General features: G+C 34.9%; 1 protein-coding gene across 6 annotated transcripts in view; it reads right to left on the bottom strand.

The window, feature by feature from the left end:
- The window catches only part of LOC128237195 (afadin-like), a 60,491-nt gene that overhangs the window by 10,453 nt on the left and 27,113 nt on the right, over window positions 1–22,925 (bottom strand). For 2 of the 6 annotated variants that reach the window (XM_052952505.1, XM_052952509.1), the window contains exons 9-21: window positions 21,828–22,028; window positions 20,573–20,805; window positions 19,344–19,426; window positions 18,861–19,066; window positions 18,368–18,623; window positions 17,688–17,992; window positions 17,118–17,412; window positions 15,894–16,024; window positions 11,302–11,460; window positions 5,089–5,154; window positions 3,877–3,950; window positions 1,957–2,075; window positions 655–846 (exon numbers count right to left, since the gene is read on the bottom strand). In XM_052952505.1, coding sequence (XP_052808465.1) covers window positions 655–846; window positions 1,957–2,075; window positions 3,877–3,950; window positions 5,089–5,154; window positions 11,302–11,460; window positions 15,894–16,024; window positions 17,118–17,412; window positions 17,688–17,992; window positions 18,368–18,623; window positions 18,861–19,066; window positions 19,344–19,426; window positions 20,573–20,805; window positions 21,828–22,028 — 2,320 coding nt within the window. The remainder of the gene's footprint in view (window positions 1–654; window positions 847–1,956; window positions 2,076–3,876; window positions 3,951–5,088; window positions 5,155–11,301; window positions 11,461–15,893; window positions 16,025–17,117; window positions 17,413–17,687; window positions 17,993–18,367; window positions 18,624–18,860; window positions 19,067–19,343; window positions 19,427–20,572; window positions 20,806–21,827; window positions 22,029–22,925) is intronic. The other 4 variants (XM_052952508.1, XM_052952510.1, XM_052952507.1 and 1 more) reach the window with 3 other exon arrangements.

The raw sequence follows: 22,925 nt of genomic DNA, 5'->3' as shown, positions 1-22,925 counted from the left end.
TGATGGCGCTTTCGTCAGTCTGGGGTAGCTGTACAAAGTTCCCCTACTGAAGTAGCTAGCAACTGAGAGGGATTTGGAGAAGTTCTTCATGCCATAGTAGTCCCCTTTTGGAGTCAATCTCTCTGCCCTTGCTCGATAATCCCTCAACTCAAACTCTTCAACCTTTTGTTTCAACACTTTAAGAGGAAATATATCTTTTAGTTTGCCGATTTCAATCCTGGACTGAGCATTGGGCTGCAGTTTCTTTTCTCGATTGGCACGAGGAAATGTATTCCCTTGCCAGCCTTCCTCAGGTCCAAATTCAACATCCTCAACGTAATCTGCCACCACACTCGAATGCCATGACCTTTCAACCTCTGAACCAATTGATTTTCGTCTATACTTCACTGGAAATATGTACACTAATCCTTAGCATACAAAATTTTACAGCAGGAGTTAAATCATTAACATAAAAAACTCCATCAGCTACTGTGCATGGTCATGTTGGCTAGATTGACAGAAGGAAACATTTTGGGATACGTAAAGTAATATGAATGAAGCATGTACATTATTTGTCTCCAGCCTATGTCCAGCATGCACAGTAACTGATCCTATTGTGCAGTGAGTGTGTGTCCCTACAAGTTATAATCTTGTTTTTTGGAACCCATAACTTACTGTTAAGAGCTGGGGAGGATCGACTATCAGGCCCTCGCAGTCCCTGGCCCCTAAAGTCCCGGGGTAGGGTGCGGGAGTCTGACTTGTGCATGCCCGGCCGGCGGTCAGGCTCGGGCATTCCATTGTACGGGGGTGGGCCATCCTCACCAGGACGCTGCTTGTTGGGGGTCATGGGGCCCTTCTGAGGGGAGGCTGGAACAAAATTAAATCAATTTTATTTACGATCTCAATCAAACAGTAGTCATGACTCAAAATACTATCGACTTTTATCTAATCAAGTATTAGAAAATAAGTATATTTTTGTAAAGAAGGACAATCATTCTGCTATGATCATCAAAGGATATCAACAGATAGGATTATAGTCTTAGTTGAGGCTCTGAAACTCTTTTCAGGACAATTCATTGCAACCGAACCAAGGTGATGGCATCATGAGGTCAAGCAGGAGGAATGACCCCTCTTTCTTCTCTTCTCTCGGTTGTGAAACGTCTAAGATGTCATTCATCGTTGATAACAACCACTTTTGGGTACTAAATTATTCTCTTTGACTTCATACCTTATTCAAGAATGAGGGTAAATCCCCGCCAATGGGTTTTAATTTCTTCTTTAAACTGCAAAGTGATGCGTTGGGATCAAGCCATAATGTTGCCAATAGGCAATGACAGACCTTAAAAACCCAAACTTCCCCTGTGTTAGGAAGGAGCTCAAAAATGCATTACAAAAACTATACAGCAAGCCCCTTAGGCATCATTTAAGTTCATGCTCATTTCATTGTGATTCTGAGAAAACCCGACAGCTTATAGAATCATGCTATGAACAAACCAGTGCTGGTTTCCACTTTGCAAAAGTTATGAGAAAGAACTCCTGGTGAGGATCAAACCCACAGCCTCTTGGGTGAGAGGCGGACACCATTATTATTAGATCACTCACACCCTGGTGGGGATTGAACCCACACACAATCTCTTGGGTAAGAAGTGGATGTCTATATACTAGACCAATATCATCTTGGTGGGGATTGAACCCACAACATTTTGAGTGAAGGTGAACACCTTTACTACTAGACCACTCTCATCCTAAGGCATTGTTTGATCCAATGCCTGAGGAAGAGCATCAAAACAGCAGCTGCCAATACTTGTCCAATTTACAGGTAAACAAGGGGAATAACTACAAGACTAATTTATCCAGAGTTATGGTACTTGCTAAACCTGTGCACAATGAGTGAACTTCATGTAAATATGGTTAAAAAGTTAGTTTATCTATGATAAACAGATAAGCTTATAAATTTGAAAAGGATTAAAGACCTACCTCTGGGCATGATGGGAGATGGTTGCGAAAGGAGCTGGGCGAGGCCGTGGTAGATGGCACCTTGCTTTGCGACCTTCAGATTCACTGTCTGACCAGTCTTTGTCATCAATTCAGCAGCCCTGAACAATACACAACAATATTGTAAATAATACTTCATGACTGGACAATTATAGCTCATAACAATAGTTTATTTAAAGTATGTAATAAGACCTCTAGCTGATACACACATACACAAAACATATCTAAAGAATAATTGCAGTTTGAAATACAACAAAATTATACAATTCGTTAAGACTTCTTATAACATTATAAAAAAAGGAGCTTCACAAAGGGTCATTTTCAGCAAAGAAAATTCCCCTTAATTAAGAAATTATTCTGCTGCTTGAATTCTTTAAGATCAAATATGAGCCTTATATAATGTAAATATATACACAATCTGTTCTATTTCACCAAACAATTTGCAAATAATTTATTAAACTATGTTTAGAAGGTGAAAAATGGTGATATAGAAAAATTGAATATGGTCATGATTTAAACCACTGAAGTATGTGAAATGATAAACGTTAGCAAAATATTAACCCAAGTGAAATGGGATTTGGCCACTCCGAAAAACAACAAAACAGTTCTAAAATTATTTAAAAATAGCAAAAATGCCAATTCCCAATAATCATCAATTATTTCTACAATGTTTGGTGAAAGAGAAGACTGGGTGTTTAATATTTATAAATATTTTACAAACATCACAATGGCTTTTTTTCATAGGAGATTTTGCGTGGGCCTAAATGAGTTTTCACTAGCCTGCCCTTCCCTTTACCCATGTCAGTTATTTCTACAACTTTTTAAAAATCAAAATGATCACAACGAAAAACTGAACCAAAATCACAGTCTGATTCAGCATTTCAGAGCTATTTTTTTTATTTATTTATCTATTCCAAGATAAGCTAGTTCAATATAACTCCAAGATACTGTAAAATCAAAATCCTTACCACTGTTTCCGAGATAAAATAGTTTTTTTTGTCAATTATTTTTTAATAACTCCATATCATATCCCACACATCCAAATATGGATATCATTTAAATTGAATGTAATATGTGCATACAGGTGAACAAAGAGAAGCATGTGTCAGACGTGCATCATGACTCATAAACCTTGACACAGGTAATTTATACAATTAATTTGATTTCTAATGGAGCTTTTTTTTTATTTACTTTGTGAACGGTTTTGATACAAATCATCAATTAAGTTAAAATATATCCTGTTTTGAGAAGTTTGCGTTGAACACAAAAATTATTTTTTCAAAAATTCTGACTTTTTTTAATTTATTTTTCATAATGTTTCTACTCTTGAAAATTACAATAAGAGTTAGTGGATTAACTTTGAAACATTGGAAGTTGACATAAGACCTGTTATAAAATTTATTTAATTCAGATAACCTGATTTTAAAAACAAATAGCATTCTTGGCCTTTAATTATACTATATCACGCTTCCAACATAAATGAGGCAATGCCATTGGTCCAGGACTGGTCATGCAGTGACCCCATATTTTTCCATATTGGGTCACCAAATTTATATTGTACCTAAATGGCAAGATGAATATTCTGATGAATAAATGAATCATTTTTACGTGTAAACAGGTTGTCGAGGTGATATATATATGTTTCTCACTTAGTGACCCATTATGGTTTCCTTTGCCCTGTATATACCATATTAGGTCACCTACTCACCCGGTAACTATCTATGGAGTTGGCCATATTGTTGACTATAAATTGTACTCTGGTTTACTTCTTTAAGGTTACACAACATCAATTTTACTGACAAATTGAGACACTATTTTTAATGCTAGGGTCTTTAAAAAAAACCTCTCAGTCGATGACTTATTACAACAGGTATGGTTGTTACTGCAGACTTTTAAACTCACTTTTCTTGCGTGAGCCCAACAAGACTCTTCCCATCAACCTCTAGTAGTTGGTCCCCGGCCTGCAGTCGACCATCCTGGAATACAGAGAACGTATGTTAACTTGAAATTTAACTTACCAGTACAAAACATATAATAAAACTGAGCTGAAACAACTGACTAGAAAGCATTTTGCTCTGTCAAATATATATTTATAGTTATATATTGTAATTTTGTGTTTATGAACAAAATTTGAAAAGCCAAGATAAAAAGAAATCAAACAAATTACAAATGTATCAAAGTGCAGATCGTGAGATCATACAGCCAAAACTTCATGCATTATCATAATTGTGGTAAGTAAAAACTTTATATTACCTCTGAATTTCCCACGTCAATAAATTCACTTAATATGCTCAAGCGTATAATCCAATATTCATACACTTTTTTTTATTGATACATAAAAATTACCATCCTCTCTTTAAAATTTTACTCCTCAATAATAAACAAACAAATTTCAAAGTAAACCCTTTGAGTTATAAAATTGGTTCTTCAATGGCAATTCTACGAAAAAGTTAAGTTTAAATTTTGTATTTTTTTACTAGCAGGTATTTGAATGTTTACACTCTGCATTCTACACATTCCAAAGACTTGACGAACTTGTCTATTAATTTATCACCAACCTACATGTTTAAGTCAGGCCCTCAAAATAACCGCCGTTTAAACGGCCTCCCTGACATAAGAGATAAGTAGGCATCCAAATAAATTGGAATTATATGAGGATTTAATGATAATACCATGAAATTGACAAAAGATGATCCCTTAAACCAAAATATCAACATATGCTTCTGAATAAACGTCTCTGATCACAAATAGAATTGTATCAAGAAGTCGAGAGCACTTGAAATTCTTGAATGGCTTTCATAATGAGACATCGACATCAAAGATGGATGTAGTCCAGACACACCATATGATAACAGTTTAATGTCTTTCTGCATTGTATGCAACACTAAAATTGCTGTGACCACTTTGAGACAGTTGAATACATAATGCCAAATACAGTTCCAAATCTGTTTTTTTTAATTTTATTTCTAAAATGTGGATACAAATTAAAAAAATTAAATTGAAAACTTCAAGCTGTGTTTTAAATATGTTTTATTTTAAAAGGACCTTCATACAACCAGTGGCATAAGAACTCAAAAAGGCTTTTTGAGACCCAATCAGGGAGATGTTACTTACAATAGCAGCTGCTCCCTCGGGCACAACAGACTTGATGTAGATGCCCTTCTCTCTCTGCCCGTCACCCTGGAACACATAGATGTACATCACCTTTTATTTTCTACCTCTTAAAATGAATTATTTTTTCACATCAACACTTACATATCTCATATAGAACAAACAATTTTTCAGTTTTTTTTTAAATTTTATTTTGTCAGTTGGTTAAACGTCACTATTTTTTATCCACATTTTTCAATCAAAACCAAGAACATTGCCCGAATAATTGATGCGGACTGAAAGTCGAATGGTATAGCAAAGCAGACAGGACTGTTTCATTTTTGACTAACCAACAAACTTAGCTATGTTATGTCTATTTTCCTATACATATTAACTTAGCCAAGCAATCAGCCTGAGTGGCCAGACTTTGGTACATGAAACATGTCACATCCAATGATATCAATTAATTAAAAGTAGATCCATAATAACTTCAGGGCCTCAGGACCTTCCATGGTTTCTCTGGCCACAAAACATGCCATCCATGAAATTCCATCTCATTTTATATCATTTAGGGTTACTGGCAAAACTAAGATTAACAATTAATCATAATAATAAATCTTCATTTTTTTCCTTGTTCTTACCTGTTTAATTGTTATTTATAATCCACTTTGTCATTTTGAATGATTTCCTGCTGATTGAGCACAATTTATACATAGTTATAACACAATGAAGCAATATAAATCAGGAGTTTAAAGGAAAATGAGAATTCTGAATTTCTAATTGAAAAGAAAACTCACTGCACAATAGGACAGAAGCATTTATAAAAAAAAACAACATACTTTTAAATGTAATCATCCAATCTTTTAACTAGCACTACACATTTAATGCAAATGCAGCTCTTGAAACAACTTTTAAAACACATTTAATAAAATACATATTCACAATGATTTTTGTATAAAATAACACAGAGCAAGGACAGCAAAAACATGATTGTGATATCGAGACAGTCCCCTGGGATTTCAGAAACATCCAATGAATAATTTAATAACCTTTTCTTGAATAATGCATAAATCTATATAAGGACATTCTTAGAAATGAAATTTGTACCTCAAAGATCCAAAACAGATATCCACTTACAGCCAAAAAAAGCAAAACCTGCCAAGGACAGAATTTGAAAATGCTGAAGATTAATTGAGCACCCCTTACAATAAAAGTTTGAAGTTTCCCTCGTTACTCAATGAGCCAGCAAACTATTCACATTCATCGACTGATAAAATATGAAGAAAAAGCAAACTTTCACATCAAATAAAATCTGCCCTGCCTGATCAAAAAGGGACCAATTTCAATCAAAACTTCTTTTGAGAAAACATTTTTTTGTGCCTTATTTTTTTAAGACGAATATGACAACAAAATAAAGAAACAAAGTCACAATGAATCAAGTCAGGTAAAGGACTTTTGAACGCCTGCATAATTATTAAAGGTGAAGTTGTCAATTGTGAGGTTTTCTCTCAGCCCTACTCAGAGCTCCACCGGAAATGAGGGCAGGTCACATCGCACTATATCATGTATTGAACATTGTAAGCCAGGCATGGTCCACTGAAGAGCTTCTCTTTCTTATGTAAATAATTATACATCTCTGTCAAGAGAAATCTCATAAATACAAAGGTCTGGTTGAACAAGAAACAGAATGCACAGAGATTGGAAGCTGAAGGCTGAAAGTTACAGGAACAGTTCTTAATAAAACAAGAATGAAACAATACCATGTTTCAAAAGCAGAATTCTACTTGACACTTGATTAACAAGAACAAAATCTACCCATGTAATATACCTTGGTATGGTTATAATGTGCTATGAAGTCCTCAGAGCAGATAGCTGTTTGCCAATGAAATTAATGTGACTTTATAATTTGAAATAATAAACTTTAAATAAATCTACAAGATATAATAATATATATTTACCAAAAGCTGGATAAGCATATTCCAGTTTATTGCACTAAGGTTCAATTGCAAATCTCTTATAAAATATTCATGAAATATTTCATGACAGTATTACCAAACAGTTCCTCGAGATATGCCTTATTTTTTGCCATGCCTTGCTTTATTTATGTGGCATATGGTTAGATTGGAATGCCGATGATTGGTGAAACAATGGGTAATTCATTTAGACCCTTAACACATCAAAGAGGGTCTACTGTGCATGAAGGGATCAGTTCTTGTTCTCATGAAATGCAATACATTGGCCACAGAAGGCAAGCATTTCAAGCAGGCAAGCACAAAGTGGAAGATACCAAATACAGTAGTTTCCAAATCATTTACAGATTATTTTATTGTACAAGAGCACTGCAAGCAGATGCAATGCTCATCCTTTTTACAAAAACAACACAGGGAGATGCCATTGCTCTGCTGTTTTCTCAGTAAGCATGGGCCGTAACTTAGTTGACATGAACCATGACTTAGATTTAGTGGTGGGAACTACTGCACAAATGCCAAGTTTCACTTTAGTACAAATTCAAACCATATCTGCGTTACAGCAAAATTACTACACAATGAAAAGTTTTTGTTCAATGCCAATGCTGACTATGTTGACGACGACAACACTGAAGATGCCAACAACATCAACAACAACAACTAGAGCTGTCACAGGAGTGACGAATACCCCCAAATGCCGCCTGGACACAGGAATGGCAAACCATTCCTTTGAAAAGAGGCCATAACTCCAAGTTATCGTCCGGAAACCGTTTTTCTATTTTTAGTAACACTGACCTAGACCTTGGCCCCACCAGCCCCAATATCGAACTTGACCTGTATCTTCTGATGTTATACCTGTGTACCAAAAAATTTTCAAATCTGTCTTTCATGAGTTATTGTCCGGAAAGCATGAAAACCGACAGACCGACCGACCGACCGACCGACAAGCTCACTCCTATATACCCCCTCAAACTTTGTTTGTGGGGGTATAACAAGGCTCTGACAATACCAAGACTTTTTTGTTTGACGAACAGACATGCTATATATAACTTTTTTTAAATAAACTACTATACCAATACTGTCTCGTAAACATTTAAATGATTTTCCTTGTAAAAGATTTAATTTACTCTTCAAACCTATTACTTAACAAACTATCATGTTTGAAATCAAGATCTAAGGACACAAAACTTTATGATAATTATAATCAGTCTCATTATCAAACCCAGCTTGTTTTATAGAATGACGCTGGTTCTATGCCAACCGGACTTCGAAAGATCCTATCTTGCTTACAGAAGATCAATGTAACGTTGGTTCATTCAATATTTAATTGCTCCAATTAATTATTGTCTTACGATTTTGTAAATAACAATAACCATGTATATGGAAGATTTTAATTTTTGATAAAACCAGCACTTTATCAAACGGTGAGGTTTTGATTATATCTGAATATTTGTTTCAGCAATTTAATACGCTTCTAAAAGAATTAAATCATTCTTATAAACTTGATCATATGAAATCATTATGAAGTTATTATGGTTTTAAGATATGTATTAATATACCAAAATATAATGACTTTCAATGACTGTGGTGGAAAACAATTTTAGAGATACAGTAGTTAAAGTATGATCAATCAAAGCGTCACATTCCCCCCACTCCGTACAGAATTCCAGCGGATCCAAGACCTTGAAATGTCCTCACACACCCACCAATCAAATCTTGTCAAATATCTGAACACCTAAACTGGCTTTCAAAAACCTCATTTCATTTGTAAACATTAACTTTTATCAAAGATACATGCGCATTTCAAGATAGTCTTAACTGTATTGACACAGGAATCAGAAAACACAATTTTATCAGTTGAAACTGCTACCGTATTAGGATTTGTATAAAATTGAGCTCAGGTGGAAGTCAGAACAATTCTATCAGTTTCGCTTATCTTTGGAAGAAAAGTCTATGATTGAAACTCAACAATAGCTTAACTTGAGAACTTAAGTTCAAAACAAGCTTGTTACACAACAATCAAACATTAGACAGAATGTAATGGAGTTTTATAGTGTACCACAACCAAACAAATAGGAGAATTTTTTTAAATCAATCATAACTTCTGTTAGTAAAACAATGACAGAGACAATATTTCCTAAACAAGACACATTAAATCCTCTCATCAAAATGATCAGCAAAGCTTAAAACACACCAATTGTTACAAAAATAGTATTTGATTTCATGAAAATCCAACTGCTTCCAAGAAAATAATCCATTAGCCCTCAACTATCCAAAAGTTTGAAATGTAAATCTATATCTGATTAATTTAATCATACCAAGCACTTAAAGGTATCAATCCACTTAACATTCACCATAGTGCTTACAAATGACGCTCAAAAGCTACTAATTAGAGGTTCCCTGCATACAAATAGCATTCAAAGTCAAAGATAATTATAATTCCAAAACCACCTGTCCAATTTGAATATCCACAAACTATACAAGAATTTCAATAGAATGGTCATTAAACTCAACTTCTAAAATTATATTGTGTTAAAAAATTGTATATTTGTTTCTCACAAAAATTATGCAAGTAAGAAAATCCAAACGTGTACAAGAAGCACTTAATTGCAGATATTAAACCAATCACAATTCAAGTTTGTTTAAATTGCTATAAATGGCTAGGTATACAATCGAGTTAAGGTATTTAAATTACGGGTTGAGATAAATAATTTGCAACGTGTAATCAATGTCAAACTCTGTATAATTGATCGATACATTTGGCTTCCATGCTGTACTAACTCAAAGAACTAATGTTAAATTTCAGACAGAAACATCAAAATTAAGTTATAACATGTACTTAATAAGACAATCCTTAGACATGCAGATCATCATAAGAATCATTTATTAAATTGATTCATAGAGGGTCTTTGAAATTTCTTCAGATCAGTGTTTTTTCCCACTCTTAAGGGAATGGTTGCAGGGCCTTTTGAAAAATAGCATTGTTTTTGCAAAAAGGGGGAAAATTTAAACATGACTGATATAATGTTAAACTTGTTCAACATTTTATTCAACAAACCTATGGACATATTCATGAATGGCACTATATTGCTACATTTGCTGAATGTTAAGGTCAATGCTCCTCTTAAAAAAGACAAAAGAAAAGGCAACTAAATTTCATCCTTTATTGCTTCTTAAAGGGACTAAATAAAATAAATTGTGACAAACCCTTTAGGAGTGTTAAAACGACGATGCCAAAAGCTCAAACTCTTCAGCAAATGTTGATATTTTCTCAAATATTGTCTTTAAAGACCTCAATTTTCAATCACAATAATAAAGCTAATTAACAACGCTAATGGTAACTAAGTTTCTGCTTTGTTGATGCACGTTTTTTTTAATTGCCATTATCAAGTGATGTTATCAATGTATTGTCAATAGGTTAAAATATCCATGACTTTCGTATAAGTCCTGGTGGCCTAGTTGTGAAGCTGTCAGTTTTATAAATTGTCTTGACAGCATGGGTTCTCACCCAACTAAAACCAAAATACTTTTTCATACTATAATTGTATTTTTTTGTGGCAATTTCGATATCATAGAATATAATAATTATAAAATAAATGTTTTCAGATGAATAACTGGGAAAACTAATTTTTGTTCCAAAAACATGAGCGAGTACCTCATTTTTCTTACATTTATTAAAAAAATGATTAAATCTAAATAATTGATTGTGTGATTTTTGCAGAAGCCACTGTATTCTGTGGTTTAAAAAAAATGCCATGGAATTGTCATATTAGCATTATGCTCATTACATGTGACAATAATGTTTTGATTTAAGAATAACTTTCCCACAATTACATATTAATATCAACCCTTTTAATTAAATATTGGAAATCCTCATCCCACACTTGGCATCATAATATTTCATTCATTTATTTACTTTAATAATAATCACAATTGATCACAACCAGGGGTGGTATTCATAACTCTTCTTAAGTCATTTCCTAACTTAAGTCAATTTCATAAAAAAATTCAAAGCCAAATGAAAAGAAATGTATAAGTGTTTTTAACATTAAAGTATTTTTTTTTTCAATAAGGCCAATAGAAATAATGTATTTTGGAAATTCTTTATTTTTTATTTCATATGACTAAAGAGATAATAAAAATTCTTTATTTTTTTTATTTCATATGACTAAAGAGATAATAAAATTAGGAAAGTGACTTAAGTTGGTAAATGACTTAAGAAGGTTTATGAGTACCGGCCCAGTCCTACTGAACACCATGATTCACTGACCTTGGCAGCAACGATGCTGAGCCCCATGCTGCCCTTGACCTTGGGGAAGGACACCACAACGACCTCTGGTTCCCTGCCACCGGGGGTTCCTGGCCCAGCCCCACCCCTGGGGTCGGCTCGTGGGTGCTCCGGGGTACGCCCCTTTTCACGGAGGCTATCCTGCAAGTTACGGAGGTTCATGTAGCTTCTGACCAATGAGTAAAACATGATGAGCTGTTAGAATGAAACAAGCCAGCACTCATTTAGCTAACTAGAACTGTTACTGTGAAACTAGCCAGTTAGCATTCATTCATTTAACTATCGTATCCATGAGACTAGCAATTATGTGTCAAGTAAGAGAAACAAAGTTATGAGAATTATGATGACGTGTTAGGTGACAATTTTCTTTCCTTTTCCAATATAATGTCATGTATAAATAACAGGAGGAATCTTGATCAGGGCTCTTTACAAAGTCTACTTTTTTTGTTTAATATGCACAAAGGAAGTTGAATTTCAGGGAAGTCTTGAGGGAGATTCCACATCATTATAAAGCGTAATTGGAACTAATAGCTGGAGAAAATGTACTTGTAACATTTCCCATATTGTGTATACTATATGAAAGTTATGGCTCTAATTAAAAGTCCTTGTATTACAATAATAATAATAATAATGATGATGATATCCCTACACCAATATTGTAATGCAGTCATGGCAACAGTTAAAGACTTTTAGAAATAAGAGATGTCCATAGAAAGTTTTTATGCAACAAATGGAAGTTGTACAAAAGCTGAAAGCCTTTGGGGCAAGTCGCTTACGCAGAAGCGTCATCAATTGACTCTTAAGCACCAGTATTTTAGTACTAGAAAGCACCACTAAGGTTAATCTATACATTTTGATTCAGGTCATTGTTTGGGTGAGGAATGCTCACACATATGGCTATGCACTCTCTACCTATACAACTGGCCAATGGTTTATTGAATATTCCTACTGAAGCCATTCCTTGCCAAAAAAACATCTTTTTTAAAACAAAAATATCCCAAGTGAATGCCAACACTTTTCTATTTTTCACAGTTGATCAATTAACAGAGCTCAACAAATATTAACTAAGCTGTCACAGGGGTGGCGAACAACAACACACACCATCTTGACATTTGAATACTGTAGTAAACTATTTCTTTGAAAAGTGGTTATGACTCCATCAAACCTTTGTGAATTGTTACCCCATAGTCAAACTTGACCTGTATTTATCAAAATAAAATGAAATTGTTCCTTTCATAACTTATCATTTTGACAGAAAAGTTTGGCAAATTCTAAGTTTAAAAGAGTAGTTTGTAAAGGGAGTCAAACTTGCTTCATATTTTACGGTATTGAACATGAGTATCCAAAATTATCTAAATAAGTTGAACCTTTCATAAGTTATAATCTGAAAAATTGTTGTAATGTTAAGTTGAATAGGGGACATAACTCCATACATTTAGTGATTTGTAAGTCAAACTTGACCTGTATTGTATGGTGTTAAACAACCTGAACCAGTATTCATTTAAATCCGTCACCATTTTATTAGGTATTGTCCTGACCAGATATTCTAAGATGAAAAAGAGGCCTTAAAGCTGCACTCTCACAGTTTGAACGCTTTGACAACTTATTTTTTTTTTCTTGGAAGGAGCCAATTTTTGTGAAAATGCATGTAAACCAGTCATATAAGAGTGCTGACAAAAAAAAGATCGCAGATTTTTATATCCAAGTTCCAAAATAGATGTTTTATGCATTTTTCTTAAACCGTTAGTAATGCTTCAAGCCATAAAACATTAATTTTTGAATGGAAATATGAATATCTGCGATCTGATCTTTTGTCAGCTGTCTTTTATCACTTGTTTGCAGATATTTACGCAAAAATATGCTCATTCCAAGACAAAAAAAATAAAAAAAGTTGTAAAAACTTGTGAGAGTGCATTAAAAATTAGAGGTTTGTAACAAAAAATGAAACTTGACCTATATTTTATGATGTAAAAAAAATGTGTACCAAAGATTATTTAAGTCTGTCAATCTTTTCATGAGTTGTTGTCTGGATTGACCACCCAACCCACAAGCACACTCCAACATACCAATCCAAACTTTGTAGCTGAAGGGTTAAACGGAGCTATGTGATAGGCACGTGTTGGCAAAATTTGACCCATTGTCATGCTTATTTCTTAAATATTTACCTAGTTATGGTTAAATATTCAGGACAACAATAAAGACAGTGACACTGACGAATATCTAAAACCTTTTTTTCTGAGAATGCTCTTAGTTCATGACTACAAATACTACTGATAAACATTATTTCCATAATATGGCCAGAAAGATATCATTTAAATGTGTTGCATACTTTTTCTCTCTGTTTTTGTAGCACACGAGCAACATGATCGTTTACAGGACGGACAAGCCTTGGCTCGTCTGAAGTGGGCAATGGCTGACCCGCAATGCGGAGACGATCTCGTAACTTACGGGCGGCACACATTGTTTCCGAGTCCCCATTACTGGCCCACAAATATTATCATCACACTATGTTTTTTGCTGGCATTACGGGTAAGACCATGATTCATGCATGGTTTTATTGTTTCCTGTGGCTAGGCCATTAGCTTCACATAAGAGCTTTTGTTTTATAATCCTGTTATCAGCGTTTGTGGTTAATATCCTTTTCCAGAATAGTCAACATATATCACTTTTCAATATACATAGCATTGTAAAAGAACAAGGATGATCAAAGTCATTGTATTTCCTTCAACACATCATGGAAAGTTAATTGTTGAATGAGACCGTTGCGGCGTTAACTACATTTGAAATCCATCACTGATTTCAACTGAACAAGAGCACAAATTGCCATTAGCACTCAATGAGCATTTATCAGAAAAATCATACTTCAAAGTTAAAGAACTGTAAATGGATTTATAGTTGAACAGGTTGCTAGGCAGCATTATCAGCATGTTAACACAATTTAAAAAGGTCTCATTGCATCTATTATCACCAAAAGTGGTCAGATATACAACAAACTATCTGTAATCAGTGCTGGCTACTTTAGAAGCAAACAGAGACATATTGATCTTTTACTGTTGTTCAACTTCCATAGTGTAAGTGATAGCCAGCATCTTGCATCCACATTATTATCATGATAGAAATAAAATCCAAATGTTATGTACTTTTTCACTTTTCCCAGATAAAATCTATACTTCAGTAGTTTTGAAACACAATCTTTCAGTTTAAACAACAAAGGTTTTTTGTAAATTTCCGACATTGTTCTGTTATCAGAGCTATTTTCGAACTACAAACTTTTCATGGCCACAAAGATACTTTAAGAATTAAATGAGGCTTTCCAGTTTTATCTTTAACAAGCTCCATGCCCAGATCTATCATGAAAATATCGTCAAGCAAACTTAAATACCCAATTCATTGTTAAGATACCAATGTTTTTTTCCTTCAAGATTTTTTCAGCGCTATTCTTACAGTGAGTAGCATTTTTTTACATTTCCTAACCACACCTATATTATCAGCTTTGCAAAGCTTGAAAACCATTATCAGCAGACATGTACTATGCTTGTTATAAATCCTGTTCAGTAATCCTTTCACTGCAAATTTTCTTTAATTATGAAATTAACAGTTGTGTGGGAGAAATGTTACTGTTCAAACAACAATCAATCATAGCCCAGCATACCAGAAATATCCTTCTCTAATTATTTCATCAAATATTATTCATCAATTGATTCACGCTGCATTTTTATTTCTGTTTAAAAATGAAAAATGGAAATTGAGCCTCCGCAATCAATACATTTGCATATATAAATCAAACAAGGCCTACAAGTGGTAAAATAGAACAATAGTTTATAGTTTGGTAAATATGGTTTTTCTACTGAGTCTATAGGAGAGTCACTGCTATCATCCTGTCATGATGAAATGTAAAAACCTCAAGACTTCATACATCGCAGAGTTGAATGTATGGCATAGATTGAACAATAAAGCAACAGCCATGTAATATGTCATAACAATTGTCAACATCTCATTTCAACGAATTATTGATACCTAGTGTGAATGCTACTGTATTATATGGATTCAATGTTAGAAATGGATCTAAAACTAAACAATAAAAGAATAAGAAATGCACATGAATTGTGGAGATACAAACACATCCATCTCAGTATATTGTCCCATCAAGAGATTGTTTACCCAAAAGTGGATTTTTACGTGAAATGAGTTATTGACATAATTTCTTTTTTTAGATTAATCAATTGAAATTTCGTTCATTGGATTAACCGAAACTTCATAAAAAGCAAAATTATATCCTTTTAAAAGGCAACAACTATCTTTCATAAAAAAAATTGTTTTTCAATTTAGAATAAATGTTAAACTTCCAGAAAACAATACACTTGGTTGTGTACTTCCTTTAGAAGGCAGAATAAAATTATATTTATTCGCAATCATCATTCTAATTATCAATTTTATTTAGAAAAAAAACAGTTTTGCCTGTCTGTTTCTGTTCTTAAGTGCCATGGAAAAGTTGTGTATTGTATTTTGATTCCACCCGCATTCTAGGCAAACACTCTTGTAATGAGCCCCACATTCATCACCCGGGTACCTACCTCTATAATCTGAGAGGGCTCGTCATCAGACATGTACACAGTCCACAAATTGGCATGTGGCTGTAGAGCCATCCTGCATAGTCCCTGCCGAGTCAACGGTTCAATAAAATCTGCCAGACCATTTGGAACTCCTGCAAGCGAAGACACAAATACCTATATCCATCTTTAAAACAATGAATTTAAATGAATGTGATACATTTTAAACTTATAATTTAAGTAAACAGTAGATTTCTTAAATATGTGATTCTTTTTTATAGATTTTTTTTTACCATAATTATGAAGCTGAAAATGCAAGACAGCATGATGATATGTATTGCTTCCATACACATGATAGGTTTTTCATATCATTTTGAGGATGATTTAAATATATCTACAGCATCGGAATCGCAAATAATAACGAAAAGACAACCCAGGCTAAAATATAATCTTTGACTTGAGAATCCCAGTCATAGTGTTACACTATTTCAATGCTATACCAATAAATGCAATGATCATATTACACCTCTTACATTTAATTATCCAGAAACACATGCACGCTTGAGTATACACAAGTACGCTTAAGTATACACAAGTGCACTTGAGTAAGATGCATTTCTCAAGTTTGCTAAAATGCCATTTTAAAAGTGAAACATTTTCTAAACAATACTTTTTTAACCAAGTTCTGCCTTTCTGTTTCTACAAATGTATCAAGTTAAGAAATAACTGTGGCCTTGTGAACAAAATATTCAATCAGTATCCATCATTACCATATCTCCTATGACAGAATAAGCAATTATCAAGTTATCATAATGGTTATTAGGTAACCAACTTATTGATCAGGATACAAATGATATATCGCTGGTGGAGAATTACAGAGGTCATTGTAGGTCTCATATATATGGCAACAAATGGATTTATGAAATCAATATTCTGCAGACTTAGCTTTGCTCATCACTCCTCATTTATTCTAAGAAGAAAACTGTAAAAATATCAAAATGTATTTTTTTTAACTATATCTCAAATGTGTGTCCTGCTTGAAATTCCCTTTAGGGGCCTCTAATTTGAATTATGGACAACAGTAGTGGTTTCAACCCCAAAAGAGGTTCTTGCATGAGGTCTAATTATGATCTTAAACCTGCCACTTAGTGTTTTAAAACCTAACCTTGCAATTTTTCAGTATTATAGACAAAAAGACCATTACAGACAATTTCGCACAATGTACGTCAGCATCTAATGAAGCCTTACCTTTGATTGTGTCGCAGGAGTATCCGTCCTCCGGAAGCAGGAAGGGCAGCTGTAGATCCTGATCTTCCTCAAGTTGCACGACACGGCCGTCCGAGCGTATCAGGTCGTCTGCCATGTTCTCCGCTACACTCACCACCCGGTCGATCAGGTTGTGTGGGATCGGGGGCTCCATGGGCTCTGGCATGTAGCGTTCGAGCAGTTCCCGTAGCTGGAGAGAGTTCAGCTTAAAGCATGTTGAGCTGATGTTGGCTATGTCGTCTGGGCTGCTTTTGGGGGCTTGTAACAGATGGGCAGCCTGGAGAAATATCAATATTTTAGCTTTATCTTATTAGTATGGATTTTGTTTGGTGTTAATTTCGCCATTGAAACCCTGCCTTCAATTTGTAAAACTAATTGATTTTTTTTCAGTTAACATGTTTTCCCCCATATAAATAAAAGAACAACAAATAAACTACAGATTCAAAGTATCACGAAACTATAAATGCTCATTTTCAGGCTTTAACTGAATTTGACAACATTTTTACCAAAAGATGAAAGTCATTTATAAGTAAACATCTTCTGATACATTACCTGTATAATCCTACAGAGGTGGCAGTCAGCAGCAAGCTCAAGGCCCTGTTTCTCGGCCCAAGCCTCAACCCGCCCCAGGCGCCTCTTGAGTCGTATACCCCAGACTCTAGTGCACAGCTGGAGCCTTTTCTCTGTGACAAGAATGTTGAACACCCACATGTTGATGAAATGGAAGAGTTGGGAGAACAGCTGGATGGTGAGGGCAGCGTTCACACGGCAACGACGAAGCAGGTTCATGGCTGATGACAGTGTGTCTAGAATGTCCATCATTGTTGGTTTGTTCCTATTGTATCTGCTCCTATCATCTGTAAATTAGACAGGAAATCAAGTTTTCAAACTAAAAATTAAGACTTCAAGTATTTTGGAACAGAGTCAAACAGAATGCCTCTGCTCCTGTCATCTGTAAAACAGACAGGAAATCAAGTTTTCAAACTAAAAATTAAGACTTGAAGTATTTTGGAAGAGAGTCAAATGGAATGCCAGATCCAACCATGACTGTTTAAGGCCACTGCCACATTTTTGGGGTGAAAACACAGACAGCCAGTTTTTCAAAAAAGCTTCAAAACTTCAAAACCAATGGGAGAATTTTGACTTAACTTCAATGATAAGAATGGATCCATGCTTGAAAAAATACACAAAATGATTAATTTAAAAAGACAATAATGATAAATGTAACATACTAGAGGGTCCCTCACCAATTTCCCCGTCATCATCGTTCTCATCAAGGAATGCTGGAAGAGTCCTTTGGAGGTCGTACTGTAGGCAACGCACCAGGTGATGGAACGCCATCTGTACCGCCTCGGCTAGCATCTCCTGTGAATCTTGGCTGAAAGGATGAACGTCCCGGTCCTGCTTGAAGAAGTGAAGAACCTCTGAGGCATTCGCCATCCAGAACGCTAGCGATGCCGGGTTGTCACGATTGTCCTGTGAGAACATCTAAATGGGTTTAGTTTTAATGATGACACTTGATCAGTTGCTTCCATTTAATTACATAATAAATTGTGTTACTTTTGATAGCCAGGCATAAATGCGGTTTTATTGTTATATTTCATGGCCTTCGCTTTACAGTCATATAGTTTTGTTTTCCGACATGATATCAATATAAATGCTATAACACACATCCGGAAAAAAAATAACCCCGAATGTAAGTTTACTTCTACTAAGCTTATATACCTGTATTGCCTGATGGACCATCTGTGAAATCTTATTGACGACCGAAGTAAGTTTGTGTGCCCTGTCGTGGGGAGTTAATTCAGGTCTGTACACACTTGACAAGCGAAATCTCACTGCCAGGTACAGTGTGTACGTGGGGGACAGCTTGAACTGTGTTGCAGACGCATTCGTGTCTAAGATTACAGTGCTCAAGAAATCATTCTCTTCTGCAATGAAAATTTATTATCAATTTAATACAAGCAATAATTGTAAATAAGAAAAAAGATCCTGTCAGTTTTAATATATGTAACTGAAAGAAAAAAACTTCTTGCAAATTATACTGGTCTTAGTAAATGAAATAACAAAATATTCCATTCAAAAGATTTTTTTTTTCATATTTATTATACAAAGATATTCCAAATTAACTATTTTAATAATAATTTTAAGCCAATTAAGACAAAACTAAGTTTTGAAATGCCTGATCTCCACGAGCAATGTACTCACTCTCATCCTTGAATTCAAGAGATGCTGGTAGAGCATCTTCAAACTTGCTACCAGGTCCATCAAGGTGAGCGTCATGTGGCGACCTGCAACAAATAATCATCGTTTAAACATAGCATGGTATGTTGGATATTTTATTATTGTATAACAGTTCTCTGGCATTCCCCAGAACTACACTTTGAAGTGTGTGACTTGTTTAACAATGCTGTACTGTAACATTTTTGGTAAAGAATTAGAGCCCGTACTTGCATACTTGGTAAGACTCTTTCTTTGACCTTTCATTGTATTTTTTTTTAAAATAGATCAAAACTAGAGCTGTCACAGGAGTGACGAATACCACCAAATGCCGCCTGGACACAGGAATGGCAAACCATTCCTTTGAAAGGAGGCCATAACTCCAAGGTTACTGCACACTGCATCTTCTTTTATCATGAATGTATTGTTTTATTTAAATCTGTTGAGTAATTTAGAAGTTACACTGCTGACAAGAAAAACTAGCCTTTCATGAGTTATCGTCCGGAAACCATTTTTCTATTTTTAGTAACAGTGACCTTGACCTTGGCCCCACCAGCCCCAATATCAAACTTGACCTGTATCTTCTGATGTTACACCTGTGTACCAAAAATTGTTCGAATCTGTCAAGCCTTTCATAAGTTATCGTCCGGAAACCATTTTTCTATTTTTAGTAACACTGACCTTGACCTTGGCCCCACCAGCCCCAATATCGAACTTGACCTGTATCTTCTGATGTTACACCTGTGTACCAAAAATTGTTCAAATCTGTCTAGCCTTTCATGAGTTATCGTCCGGAAACCGTTTTTCTATTTTTAGTAACACTGACCTTGACCTTGGCCCCACAGCCCCAATATCGAACTTGACCTGTATCTTCTGATGTTACACATGTGTACCAAAAATTGTTCAAATCTGTCTAGCCTTTCATGAGTTATCGTCCGAAAACAGTTTTTTTATTTTTAGTAAGTGACCTTGGCCCCACCAGCCCCAATATCGAACTTGACCTGTATCTTCTGATGTTACACCTGTGTACCAAAAATTGTTCAAATCTGTCAAGCCTTTCATGATTTATCATCCGGAAACCGTGAAAACCGACAGACCGACCGACAGACAGACTGACCGACCGACAGGCTCACTCCTATATACCCCCTCAAACTTCATTTGTGGGGGTATAATCATGAAGCCTGATGCTAACGTTTTACAAAAGCGATGGCCCTTACCCACGAGAGTGTTCCTCATGGCTCCCAGGGACACTACTGTGCCCACTCTGTCTGCTCTCCTGCCTCTGGGGGATGGGGCCGCCCCGGGCCTGATCCATCACTGTCTCCACCCGCCCATCCGTATCAAAGTTTGTCTCCTGGGGCGCTCCTCGTGGGTGGGGGAATCCAGGCCCTGGGGCTCCCTGCCTTGACATCTGGGCCATCTCTTGGGGTACTGGTCCCTTACGCTGATTCTGAAGAGTTAACATAACAGATTGAAGTTTTTGCACAAGGACCACCTTATCTTTGGATTTATGATATGATACTTAAGAAATCTATTTCAGCAGTAAAAAAATGGACATGGATTAATAATCTAACAATAAATGGATTCATGAAAAAACCCCACAAATACACTTGTAACCTGACAAGTGTGTCCCATCACTGGTTTCATATCAATGACTCAAAATTATCTAATCTTTTCAGATCTTTTAAGATGTTTCAAACGTTCTTTTCAATCAAAGAAATTGAACTATATAGATTTGAAATAAAATCTTCAAGATAAAAAGTAAAAAATATAAGCATAAAAATAATCATTGAATTACAACAGTACAGCACAATTAATGCCAAGTTAAAACAATCATGTTTCAAAAATTAAAATAATGCAGGACAAATTGACAATTTTACCTGTGGAAAATTAACTTGTGTTTAAAGTGAAACTAGTAATCTTTTATTAAATGATTTTTTTTTAAAGTTTGGTTTCTCAACCTGTAAGCAAGTGACATTGAAAGTGAAAATGTGTAAATATTCTTTTCAGCTTTAAGGGGATCTTATCCAACAAAATAACGCCATACCAATCCTAATGGTCGGCATAATCAAGTATAAGCAATGTAACCCTATTTTTAGGTAGCAAGTTCAAAAAGTCACTTGTGACCTCCAAAATCTTATTCTAATTTAAGTGTGTACTTCAGACTTTAAAATTTTGACAAAAGATTGTACAGCCATAAACAGAGGTAGAAGGGTATTTATTTTTTAAAGCTTCATGAGGAGGACATTTAAGATAGTGCTTACTTCCTGTTTTTTATTGCACTAAAATACACAGAAAATAGAGCTTTGTACAGACTCATATCCAGAAACACTGCAATTGTTCTATGCTTAAAACGTAAGTAGTTTTGTTTCATCTCAACGAGTGTATAGTTAGGGTCCATTAAATACAATTTATTTCATATTTATCTTCATTTGAAACTTGAATATAGCACTGCAAGGTTTTCACTCTCACCTCTTCCCACGCAGGATCGAAGAACCTGAATGCGTGGTGTTTGCCGAACCGGACAGTCATGCCGTGCTGCAGGAGGGTGGTCTCTGATACTCTTACATTGTTCACATACGTCTCTGCACCCTGGGTCTTGGGCGTGACCGTCACAATCCCACCAGTGTGGGCAATCACACAGTGTCGCGGCTGGATATTTGGCCCCGTCAACTGAAAATCACGAAACCAACTGCTGTCAAAATTATGTTTTTAAATGCTACTAGTTTATTTCCTTTCTTCATATGTATATATGTAAACTGCTATATCCTTATAATTGTATTTTGCTGAATAGTAAAATGGAAACTTTAGAAGCAATAGTTTGCTATAATTGCACAAATACATGTCAATGACATTTTCTAATTTAACATCATAACCCAGCCAATTCATCATCTTAATATGACATTATGAAGAGAAACACACTGGAAATAAGGCAAAAAGTATCACACACACAATCAATCAAAACTTGTCTGCTTAAGATGAAAGTTCTACAAAACTAAAATACACATATGTTATAAAACATGTTCTATTCATGAATAATTAAACAGTGCACAATATGCCTGTAGCTTGAATAAATAGTTTGGACACATTGTAAACAATGAAGTTAGAAGGCATTTCCTGGATATGCATTGTTAACCAATGTACAGTTAAATCAATATGTGCAACCACAAGTTCACAAATACTTACATCTAATCGACACTTTTCATCAAACCACAGTATAATTTATAACACACAAAACCCTAACCCCAGTAGTAAACTCTAAATGTGAATCAATGTTAATGTCTCATCAACCATGGTTTAAAGATGATATTAAGCAGATTGACTATATATATTCTAATGTCACCTTAGTGCAAGAACTCAATATCTGCTTCTATATTTATATGCAGTTATTGAGTTATTGCACTAAGGTGCCTATTTGTACTTTTTATGCACTTCAATAACCAACAAAATGTCGCCAGGCAAAACTATATTCCAAAAAAATAAATTAACTCATTTTAGTTTGTATTACAGATAGTGCAGAAGAGGCCTGAATATACAATTTACCAAGTCAGCATTACAGGCCTTGCTTGA

This window comes from Mya arenaria, chromosome 6 (genome assembly GCF_026914265.1).
Source record: "Mya arenaria isolate MELC-2E11 chromosome 6, ASM2691426v1".
NCBI classification, from domain to species: domain Eukaryota; kingdom Metazoa; phylum Mollusca; class Bivalvia; order Myida; family Myidae; genus Mya; species Mya arenaria.
This window is presented reverse-complemented; position numbering and strand designations above follow the sequence as displayed.